The sequence below is a fragment of the Pelophylax lessonae genome (assembly GCF_965119305.1).
Source record: "Pelophylax lessonae genome assembly, chromosome: 9".
Lineage (NCBI taxonomy): Eukaryota > Metazoa > Chordata > Amphibia > Anura > Ranidae > Pelophylax > Pelophylax lessonae.
In genome coordinates this window covers 247176821-247188474 of record NC_138776.1, presented here as the reverse complement: position 1 = coordinate 247188474, position 11654 = coordinate 247176821, and the positions used below count along the sequence as shown (strand labels likewise).

Here is an 11654-nt window from a genome sequence, read left to right as displayed (position 1 = left end):
CCAATAGAACACCTCTGGGACATTATGTTTCGGTCCATCTGACACCACAAGGTTGCACCTCAGTCTCCCTAGGAGATCAGTGATGCCCTGGATGTATTTTTACTATGGGCCAGCCGTCAAGTGGTTAAAGTAGATGAATATATTGAAAAATTGAAACCTGCGCCTTTATAGCAGCGAACTCTGAACACCTGGAATGCTGGAACAAATAATATAAAACAAGAGTCGCGCTAAATGTGCAGAACTGTGTACTCATATAGAGAACTAAAGTCCATAAACCATGCGTAACACCAAAGGCTAAGACAGAGGGATAAGACCATCAATACAGTTCCAAAGAGATAACAAGTAGATGAAATGAAGTTCATATGGTCTTCCACCCAGGTGTATGTATATAAACACAGACAATCAGTGAAACCTCCACCACATGAAGCCTCTTACCAGAGGAAGGAAGGGTTAAAGCAGTAAGTAGTTATGGGACTACTACCACCCATATCCTGCAAGGCAGCTCCTAGAAAGTCCACCCAAACTTGTTCAAAAGAAGCGAACCATCTGGGATGAATTCCAAATCCACTGGAATGGGCTGGATCCACTTTTAGAAAAGTATGCATATAATACAAAACGGAAACAAGCCCATAGCGTGATAACGTTTAAAACATTTAATGAAAGATAAAAGACATGCACTCACCCTGAGGTGAACGTAATACAGCAAAAGTGTAAATAGATGACACCAAGGCACAGGGCGGGCAACTCCGGTATTCGGGCGTGATAAGGAGTGTAGACTCAGCACCTCCCGAAGCTTTTCGCCCACCGACGTTGTCAAGGGGGTATACCATACCCCCTTGACAACGTCGGTGGGCGAAAAGCTTCGGGAGGTGCTGAGTCTACACTCCTTATCACGCCCGAATACCGGAGTTGCCCGCCCTGTGCCTTGGTGTCATCTATTTACACTTTTGCTGTATTACGTTCACCTCAGGGTGAGTGCATGTCTTTTATCTTTCATTAAATGTTTTAAACGTTATCACGCTATGGGCTTGTTTCCGTTTTGTATTATATGCATACTTTTCTAAAAGTGGATCCAGCCCATTCCAGTGGATTTGGAATTCATCCCAGATGGTTCGCTTCTTTTGAACAAGTTTGGGTGGACTTTCTAGGAGCTGCCTTGCAGGATATGGGTGGTAGTAGTCCCATAACTACTTACTGCTTTAACCCTTCCTTCCTCTGGTAAGAGGCTTCATGTGGTGGAGGTTTCACTGATTGTCTGTGTTTATATACATACACCTGGGTGGAAGACCATATGAACTTCATTTCATCTACTTGTTATCTCTTTGGAACTGTATTGATGGTCTTATCCCTCTGTCTTAGCCTTTGGTGTTACGCATGGTTTATGGACTTTAGTTCTCTATATGAGTACACAGTTCTGCACATTTAGCGCGACTCTTGTTTTATATTAAGTGGTTAAAGTGGCTGTAAACCTCAGACTTGAAATATGAGCAAAGCATATCCCCCTATATTGTGTACTTGTCTCAATCCAGAGCATTAAGTGCCATTTCTACCTGCTGCTTCCTTCCTCTGTTATCTGCATGAGTCAATTCTGACAAGCTTTCCGGACACCAAGAGATAAAAAGGTAACAGTGAAGGGAGCTCCAGCACACCATCTGTGATTGACAGCCTCAGCTCTCTTCCTGTGTGGGGGGGGGGGGGGGGAGGGGGTAATGTTCCTTCCCTCCAATCAGCTTTTACTGAGCTCTGCAGAGTGTAACTTCAGCTCTCTGCTTTGTGAAAGCTCAGACAAACTGAATCAATTCTGCACTTTGAACAGATGTTGAGAACAGAACACTGCAGATAAACAGGTACAACTTATGTAGGAGGACTGGTTATATTTCAGAGTATCACCTGAGGCCAGTCACTTCACCGGGTATATGGATGGGTTTACAATAACTTTCAGCCTGGGTCCACACATATGCGATGTGGGAACCAGCGCGATTCTAGTGCGGGTTCCCGCATTGCATTTCTCCCCGCAGGCAGTTCACACTGCCCTCTGCGGGTGTCAATACAAATTTAACCACTTTACCACCGGAGGATTTTGCGGTCTTACGTCTGGGCCACTTTTTGCGATTCGGCACTGTGCGACTTTAACTGACAATTGCGCGGTCGTGTGACGCCGTACCCAAACAAAATTAACGTGCTTTTTTTTCCCCACAAACAGAGCTTTCTTTTTGATCACCTGTGCGATTTTTACTTTTTGCGCTATAAACAAAAAAAGAGTGACAATTTTGAAAAAATTACAATATTTTTCACATTTTTTTTATATGAAATTCCCCCCCAAAAAATGTAAAAATCTAAATTTTTTATCATTTTAGGCCAATTTGTTTTCTGCTACATATTTTTGGTAAAAAAAAAAAAAAACGCAATAAGGGTATTTTGATTGGTTTGCGCAAAAGTTATCGCGTTTACTAACAAAGGGAAAGATTTTTGTCATTTTTGGTGGGTTTTTTTTTAACGAGTAATGGCGGCGATCTGCGATTTTTTTTTGCGGTACTGCGACATTGCGGCGGACAGATCGGACCCCTGACTGACATTTTTGACACTTTTGGGGGTACCAATGACATTTCTACAGTAATCAGTGCTATACATATGCACTGTTACTGTAAAAATGACACTGGCAGGGAAGGGGTTAACTTTATTGGACAGGGAGGGGTTAAGTGTGTCCTAGGGCAGTGGTTCTCAACTCCGGTCCTGGGGACCCACCAACAGGCCAGGTTTGCAAGATAACTAAATTACATCACAGGTGATCTCATTTGCTGCTCAGTGATTGTGGTATTCTAGTCTGCATCCCCCAAGGTAATACTTAAAATCTGGCCTGTTAGTGGGTCCCGAGGACCGGAATTGAGAACCACTGTCCTAGGGGCGTGATTCTAACTGTGATTGGACATGGCTACTAGTGTAAAAACAGAGATCAACGGTTCTACATAGTAGAACCGTCTGATCTCCATTTTTACACAGGGGAGAATGACAGGCGGCTTGTTTTCATAAGCCGCTCTGCCTTTCTCCCGCTGTACCGACGATCGTAGTGTGACCGGCGGACATCGGGTCCGCCGGTCACACGCCCGCACTCCTCCCTGAATGAGCAGAGGCGGGCGCGCACCTCAGTCGGCGTGCGCTCGCCCGCTATTGGCTCAAATCCCAGTGACAGGCGAGTGACGTAGATCTACGTCACTCTGCCTGGCCGGGGCTGACTGCCGCAGTAAATATACTGTGCGCAGTCGGCAAGCGGTTAATGCAGTGTTTTTCAACTCCGGTCCTCAGGGCACACTAACAGGCCAGGTTTGCAAGAAAACTGAGATACGTCACAGGTGATATAATTTGCTGCTCAGTAATTGCAGTATTCTAGTCTGCATCTCCCCAAGGTAATACTTAAAACCTGGCCTGTTAGTGTGCCCTGAGGACCGGAGTTGGGAAACACTGGGTTAATGTATGCCTGGTGCTTACTGACGTGTGTGGGGGGAGGTGACTGAGTGACACAGGGACAGATCGCAGGTTCAGCTATGCTGAACCCTGCAATCTGACACTGCCTGTCACTTAGGAGATCCGCCCGCTTGTGTTTACACAAGCGGGCGGATCCCCACACTCGCTTCCCCGACGATCGGGGAAGAGCAGCGGCCGCTACTCCTCCCCTGGCCCGACTCCCCGCTGGGACTGAATACAGCGGAAGCGAGCCTCCGGCGGCGCGCGCGCGCCGCCAAGAAGGGGGAGTGTCTGGCAACGTAGGTCTACCTCGCCAGACGATAACGAACCACTTTGCCGCAGTAGAGCTCTAGTGAGCAGCGGTAAAGGGGTTAATGACACCCCCAGGTCGGTTCGCAGATCGCAGTGCGAACTGTGATATCGGATCGCATGGGTCTGAACACCCTCCGACTCCAGTGCAGGATAAAAAATGTTCCTGCACCTTTTTCGTGTGAATACAACAAGAGTTCAGCCATTGCACAATGCGGTGCAATTCCCATGCGATGGCTGACATCGCAGTAGTGTGAACCCAGGCTAAGAGATAATAAGAAATGATAAGGACCCATGTACTTTGTACTCACCGGTTCCTGTCGTTCTCAAAATCTTTTTTAGTCGTAATGTTGTCACATTCAAGCTGGTACCGAAGGATTCGCTCATTCAGGCAACGTTCGCGGAATTCTTCCGCCTCCGTTAGGCAGTGCATTTCACCCGTGATAAACCGGTCGGCACTGTCCACGTTGTGGCAGCACACCGATTCGAAATTTGTCAGCATCGGTCGGCAGTTCCCGCAGACGCACCAGTCGCTGTTGCCGATGAGGGTGTCTCCTGAAGGACTTTCGTCAGATGGTGAAGGCGGTCTAAGCCGTATTGGATCGTCTTGGAAGCATGGAGGCGTTGGTTGACCGGGAGGATTTACTCTCTCGTACAGTCTTTGAAGTAATTCTTTAAGTTCCTATTTTAAAAAAAAAAGTATTCATGCATTAGGACAAAAATAGGAGGAAAAAAAATGGGCATTAGTGGCACAACGTAATCTTAGAAGATACTCGGTTCCATAAACATTTTATTTCATTATAAATCCATTAAAATATCACATAGCTTATGGAGAACAATGATCCTCTATTCAGTTCTAAGCCCAAGCACAAACAAATAGAACCACGAGACCTGGATAGTGAATATCATAGTAGGGTAAATACACAATGCTAAAGTATAATACTGAAGCTATCTATATAAGGGGAAATTGGGGTAACCAATATCCACATGGCACACTGATTAAAACAGGGCTCCTGTGTTCCTGTTATTTTGGAACACAGGAGCCCTGTTTCCATCCAAGTCTGGCCCCCACACAGTTAGAATCACCCCCTCTGTACACATTTAACCCTTTGATCGCCCCTGGTGTTAACCCCTTCCTTGCCAGTGTGATTATTATAGTAACAGTGCATATTCTTATTATAGTAACAGTGCCTATTAACCACTTGCCGACCGCCCATAGTATATTTACTGCGGCAGTCAGCCCCTCACAGGCAAAGTGACGTAGTACTACATCGCTAGCCTGTGAGGCTCTAGGGGGCGAGCGCGCGCCGCTGGAGGCGCGCTCCCGCCCCCCGCGCGCGTGTTCCCCAGCGGACTCGATGTCCGCGGGTCACTTGCGATTGTACGTTGCAGCGGGAGAAAGGCAGGCGGCTAATGTAAACAAAGCCGCCTGTCATTCCCCCCTGTGTAAGAATGGAGATCACACGGTTCTGCCATGCAGAATCGTATATCACTGTTCTTACACCACAAGCCACATCCAATCACAATTAGAAGCACGCCCCTATGGACACATTTAACCCCTGCATCTCTTAATAAAGTTAACCCCTTCCCTGCCAGTGTCATTTTTACAGTAACAGTGCATATGTATAGCACTGATTACTGTAGTTATGTCACTGGTAACCCCAAAAGTGTAAAAAATGTCAGTCAAGGGTCCGATCTGTCCGCCGCAATGTCGCAGTCCCGCAAAAAAAAAAAAAAAAACGCAGATCGCCGCCATTACTCGTAAAAACAAAAAAAAAAAAAAAACAACAAAAATCTTTCCCTTAGTTAGTAAACGCAATAACTTTTGCGCAAACCAATCAAAATATGCTTTTTGCGATTTTTTTTACCAAACATATGTAGCAGAAAACAAATTGGCCGAAAATGTTAAAACATTTTGATTTTTACATTTTTTTTTTTTGGGGAATTTCATATAATAAAAATGTGGAAAATATTGTTATTTTTGCAAAAATTTACGCTCTTTTTTTGTTTATAGCGCATGATCAAAGAATCACACAGGTGATCAAATACCACCAAAAGAAAGCTCTGTTTGTGGGGAAAAAAGGGACGTCAAATTTGTTTAGGTACAGTGTCGCATGACCGCGCAATTGTCCGTTAAAGTCATGCAGTGCCGAATCGCAAAATAGGCCCTGGTCAGGAAGGGGATAAAATCTTCCGGGGCTTAAGTGGTTAAAAGTGCAGAGGCTGTACGATCCTGCTATGTAGGATCGTATGTCTCTGTGGTTACATCACAAGCCACGCCCCCCCCCCCCCACAGTTAGAATCACGCCCCTAGGGATACATTTAACCCACTGATCACCGATAAAGTTAAGCCCTTCCCTGCCAGTGTCATTTTTACAGTAACAGTGCATATGTATAACACTGATTACTGTAGTAATGTCACTGGTCCCCCCCCAAAAGTGTCAAAAATGTCAGTTAGGGGTCCGATCTGTCCGCCGCAACGTTGCAGTCCCGCTAAAAATCGCAGATCGCCGCCATTACTAGTAAAAATAAATAAATAAAAATGGCATAAACCATTCCCCTAGTTTGTAGACGCAATAACTTTTTGGGCAAACCAATCAAAATACACTTATTGGGATTTTTGTTTTACCAAAAATATGTGGCAAAATACAAATTGGCCTAAAATGATTAAAAAAAATTTGATTTTGAATTTTTTTTTTTTATTGGGAATGTTATATAGCAGAAAGTGAAAAATATTGCTTTTTTTTTTTTCAAAATTGTCACTCTGTATCTTTTTGTTTATAGCGCATAATCAAAAAACCACAGAGGTGATCAAATACCACCAAAAGAAAGCTCTATTTGTGGGAAAAAAAGGACGTCAATTTTATTTGGGTACAGCGTCGCACGGCCGCGCAATTGTCAGTTAAAGTAACGCAGTGCTGAATCGCAAAAAATGGCCTGGTCATTCAGGGGACAAATCCTTCCGGTCCAGAACTGGTTAAAAGGGTAGGTGAGACATCAGGGTCTAAGACAGTGATCCTAAAACTACGACCTTTCAGCTGTTGAGGAACTACACATCCCATAAGGCATTGTAAAACCCTGACATTCACAGACATAACTAGGCATGATGGGAATTGTAGTTCCTGAACAACTGGAGGGCCATAGTTTGAGGACCCCTGATCCAAGGCTACATTCACACCAGGGACTAAAGCCGGTACAAATTGTAGGGGCAGTTCTTCCTGTGGCTCTCAGCGGCTAGGTGTGGCCGCCGGCCCCGTTTACTATAATGACAGATTGCCGGTGGTCAAAGCTATTCCGGGCTCCCTACATAGCCAATGTTTACCTATGGTGATCGCTGCTGGATGCACACAAAGTGCGTCCAGCAGAGACCAACGCCGGTAATCACTGGCTGTGCATAGAGTGGCAAATAGCTGCGGCCACCAGCTACCTGTCATTATAGTGAGAGGGACCGGCGGCCGCACCTAGCCGCTGACGGCCCCGATCGCCGCTTTGAATGTAGCCTTATAGACCTTGACATACAGTGCATCCGGAAAGTTTTTACAGTGCTTCCCTTTTTCCACATTTTGTTTTGTTACAGTCTTATTTTAAAAATTGATTAAATTTATTATTTTCCTCAAATCTCTACAAACAATCCCCCATAATGACAACATGAAAGAAGTTTGTTCAAAATCTTTACAAATTTAATAAAAAAAAAAAAAAATCACATGTACATAAGTTTTCACTGCCTTTGCCATGACACTCAAGGTGCATCCTATTACCACTGATCATCCTTGAGATGTTTTTACAACTTGATTGGAGTCCCCCTGTGGTTGGATATGATTTGGAAAAGCACACATCTGTCTATATAAGGTCCCGCAGTTGCAAGCACAAACCAAGCCATGAAGTCCAAGGAATTGTCCGTAGACCTCTGAGACAGGATTGTATCGAGACACAGATCTGGGGAAGGGTACAGAAACATTTCTGCTCCCAAAGAGCACAGTGGCCTCCATCATCTGTAAATGGAAGACGTTTGGAGCCACCAGGACTCGTTCTAGAGCGGGCCACCTGACCAAACTGAGCAGTCTGGGGAGAAGGGCCTTAGTCAGGGAGGTGACCAAGAACCAGATGGTCACTCTGACAGAGCTCCAACGTTTCTCTGTGGAGAGAGGAGAATGTTTCAGAAGAACAACCATCTCTGCAGCACTCTACCAATCAGGCCTGTATGGTAGAGTGGTCCGACGGAAGCCACTCCTCAGTAAAAGGCACATGACAACCCGCCTGAAGTTTGCCAAAAAGGCACCTGAAGGACTCTCAGACCATGAGAAACAAAATTCTCTGGTCTGATGAAACAAAGATTGAAATCTTTGGCCTGAATGTCTGAAGGAAACCAGGCACCACCAATCACCTGGCCAATACCATCCTACAGTGAAGCATGGTGGTGGCAGCATCATGCTATGGGGATATTTTTCAATGGCAGGAACTGGGAGACTAGTCAGGATCAAGGGAAAGATGAATGCAGCAATGTACAGAGATACCCTTGAAGAAAACCTGCTCCAGAGCGCTCTGGACCTCAGACTGGGGCAAAGGTTCATCTTCCAACAGAACAACGAATAAAGTGAATGTGCAAATGGGGGTTGAGACGGCGCTACCTATAAGTGATCGAGTGCTTTTAAAGTGCAATCATGTGCAAGGACCTCATAAATTAAATCTCATAAAACAAGGGGGTGACACCCACAAATTATAATACCACAAGAAAGAGTAAGAAACACACTATCTGTGTCAATCCAATCAAATCGGTTGGATCTCTTAGTGTATGGTGGAGTTTATACAAAAGTGCTGAGGTGCAATAAATAAACAGAATCTCATACAGTGGTGAATTTATTCCAGTGTTGAAATAATACAGTGCAAAGGGTTAATCAAATAATAATAAATATTATATAATGCTTGATTGTTGTGGACAAGTGATGCCAAAACAAAAGAAATTCCTGGTGGTGAAGTGGTGAAAGTGGGGAGATAATTCCAAAAGTGATATATCCCAAAAATGTTAGGTGCTGCAATCACCTAAGAGACCACCAGGTGTTGTACTACATATACAACCTGTTGGATGAAGTGGTCAGGCTGAAGTGTATTCCGGGGTTCCTCTCCACGATCCAGCAAGGCACAGGCTGGCGGTCTCACATAGGGAAGAGAGAGGGGAGCCCCATAAAGCAGTACATAGTGAAAAATGCCGATACAAAGTAGTATACACTCACGGTGAAGGTGCCTCAGATCAGTGTTGAGCCACGCCGGGAAGCTTCCGAGTTCCACGGCTGCAAAGTCCGAAACCGGCAGTGACGCTATGACGCAATGGACCCGCCCTACGCGTTTCGTCAGAGGACGTCTGCTGGAGCGGCGTCACCACGGCGTACTCCCAGTGTCTTTATAGCCAGCCCATGTCATGGCAACAGGACAGCCTCCTGCGGCCATCTTGGTGCTCCGTATTGTGCCAGACATGAGACATCTTACTACTCACTGCAGTAATAACTACATGCGGCTTAGACACATCATGCAATTTGCATGGGGCGGCTTTTTTCACATCATGTTCAAAGCAGCTTTCACCGGACTCCTGCGAGGACCATATTTAGTGGTAAAAAGTAAAAAATAAATGAAAAAAGACTTTATTAGTGTGTTTAAAAATTAGGAAGCAATAAAAATTGGGAAAAATCAGACCCTCAGTAAAGATAACAAAGGAGTGGCCACAGGGCAATTCTGCGAATGTCCTTGAGTGGCCAAGCCAGAGCCCAGACTTGAACCCAACTGAACATCTCTGGAGAGATCTGAAAATGGCTGTGCACCGATGTTCTCCATCCAATCTGATGGAGCTTGAGAGGTCTTGCAAAGAAGAATGGGAGAAACTGCCTAAAAATAGGTGTGCCAAGCTTGTAGCATCATACTCAGAAAGACTTGAAGCTGTAATTGGTGCCAAAGGTGCTTCAACAAAGTATTGAGCAAAAGACTGTAAATACTTATGTACATGGGATTTTCTTTCGTTTTTTTATTTTTAAAAAAATTGCAAAGATTTCAAACTTCTTTCACGTTGTCATTATGGGATATTGTTAGTGGAGTTTGGAAAATAATGAATTTATTCAATTTTGGAATAAGGCTGCAACATAATAAAATGTGTAAAAAGTGAGGTGCTATGAATACTTTCCGGATGCACTGTAGATCTTGATATACCGTATATACTCAAGTATAAGCTGAGTTTTTCAGCATGTTTTTTCATGCTGAAAGAGCCCCCCTCGGCTTATACTCGAGTCACTGTCTTTTTAAAAATGGCGCCGCCTGGCGCTGACATGTCACAGTGCATGCACCGCATGCCAGGGAATAGCCGAACGTGTACGGGCTTTCCCGAGCATCGGCGGGGCATTTGCGTTGAAGTATTGGCGCCGGGCGACGCGATTTTTAAATCGAAGGCGCCTCACCGACAGGTAAGTAGACTCCTCCGCAACCCCCGCATTTCCTCATGCAGTGCTGCGGGCATGGTACAGGACATTTTCCTGTACCATGCCCGCAGCACTGCATCTCCTGTGCCATGCCTGTACATACTGTGCCATGCCTATACCTACTGTGCTATGCCTGTACCATCACCTGTGCCATGCCTATACAATCTCCTGTGCCATGCCTGTACCATGACCTGTGCCATGCCTGTATCATGACCTGTGCCATGCCTGTATCATGACCTGTGCCATGCCTGTATCATGACCTGTGCCATGCCTATACCATCATCTGTGCCATGCCTATACCATCATCTGTGCCATGCCTATACCATCATCTGTGCCATGCTTGTACCATGACCTGTGCCATGCCCTTACCATGACCTGTGCCATGCCCTTACCATGACCTGTGCCATGCCTATACCACCACCTGTGCCATGCCTATACCACCACCTGTGCCATGCCTATACCACCACCTGTGCCATGCCTATACCATCACCTGTGCCATGCCTATGCCATCACCTGTAACATCACCTGTGCCATGTCCTTAGGATGACCTGTGCCATGCCTATACCATGACCTGCGCCATCTCCTGTACCATGCGCCCGCAGCCCCTGTTTTGTGTCTCAAGGTGGTCCAGTTGGGTCCGGTAGCTGCTGCATTTCCCACCCTAGGCTTATACTTGAGTTAATATGTTTTCCCACTTTTTTGTGGTAAAATTAGGGGACTCGGTTTATATTCGGATCGACTTATACATGCCTATACCTACTGTGCCATGCCTATACCATCACCTGTGCTATGCCTGTACCATCACCTGTGCCATGCCTATACAATCTCCTGTGCCATGCCTGTACCATGACCTGTGCCATGCCTGTACCATGACCTGTGCCATGCCTGTACCATGACCTGTGCCATGCCTGTATCATGACCTGTGCCATGCCTGTATCATGACCTGTGCCATGCCTGTATCATGACCTGTGCCATGCCTGTATCATGACCTGTGCCATGCCTATACCATCATCTGTGCCATGCTTTTACCATGACCTGTGCCGTGCCCTTACCATGACCTGTGCCATGCCTATACCATCACCTGTGCCATGCCTATACCATCACCTGTGCCATGCCTATACCATCACCTGTGCCATGCCTATACCATCACCTGTGCCATGCCTATACCATCACCTGTGCCATGCCTATACCATCACCTGTAACATCACCTGTGCCATGTCCTTACGATGACCTGTGCCATGCCTATACCATGACCTGCGCCATCTCCTGTACCATGCGCCCGCAGCCCCTGTTTTGTGTCTCAAGGTGGTCCAGTTGGGTCCGGTAGCTGCTGCATTTCCCACCCTAGGCTTATACTCGAGTTAATACGTTTTCCCACTTTTTTGTGGTAAAATTAGGGGACTCGGTTTATATTCGGATCGA

The 11654-nt window shown here is 45.8% G+C and overlaps 2 protein-coding genes across 3 annotated transcripts in view; one reads left to right on the top strand and one right to left on the bottom strand.

The window, feature by feature from the left end:
- The window catches only part of LOC309564357 (uncharacterized protein), a 1447080-nt gene that overhangs the window by 1223433 nt on the left and 211993 nt on the right, over positions 1–11654 (top strand). The gene's annotated exons all lie outside the window — the stretch shown is intronic.
- Positions 1–11654, bottom strand: part of LOC309562760 (uncharacterized protein) — a 76146-nt gene that overhangs the window by 4607 nt on the left and 59885 nt on the right. For both annotated transcript variants that reach the window (XM_082267057.1, XM_082267058.1), the window contains one exon: positions 4083–4453. In XM_082267057.1, coding sequence (XP_082123183.1) covers positions 4083–4453 — 371 coding nt within the window. The remainder of the gene's footprint in view (positions 1–4082; positions 4454–11654) is intronic.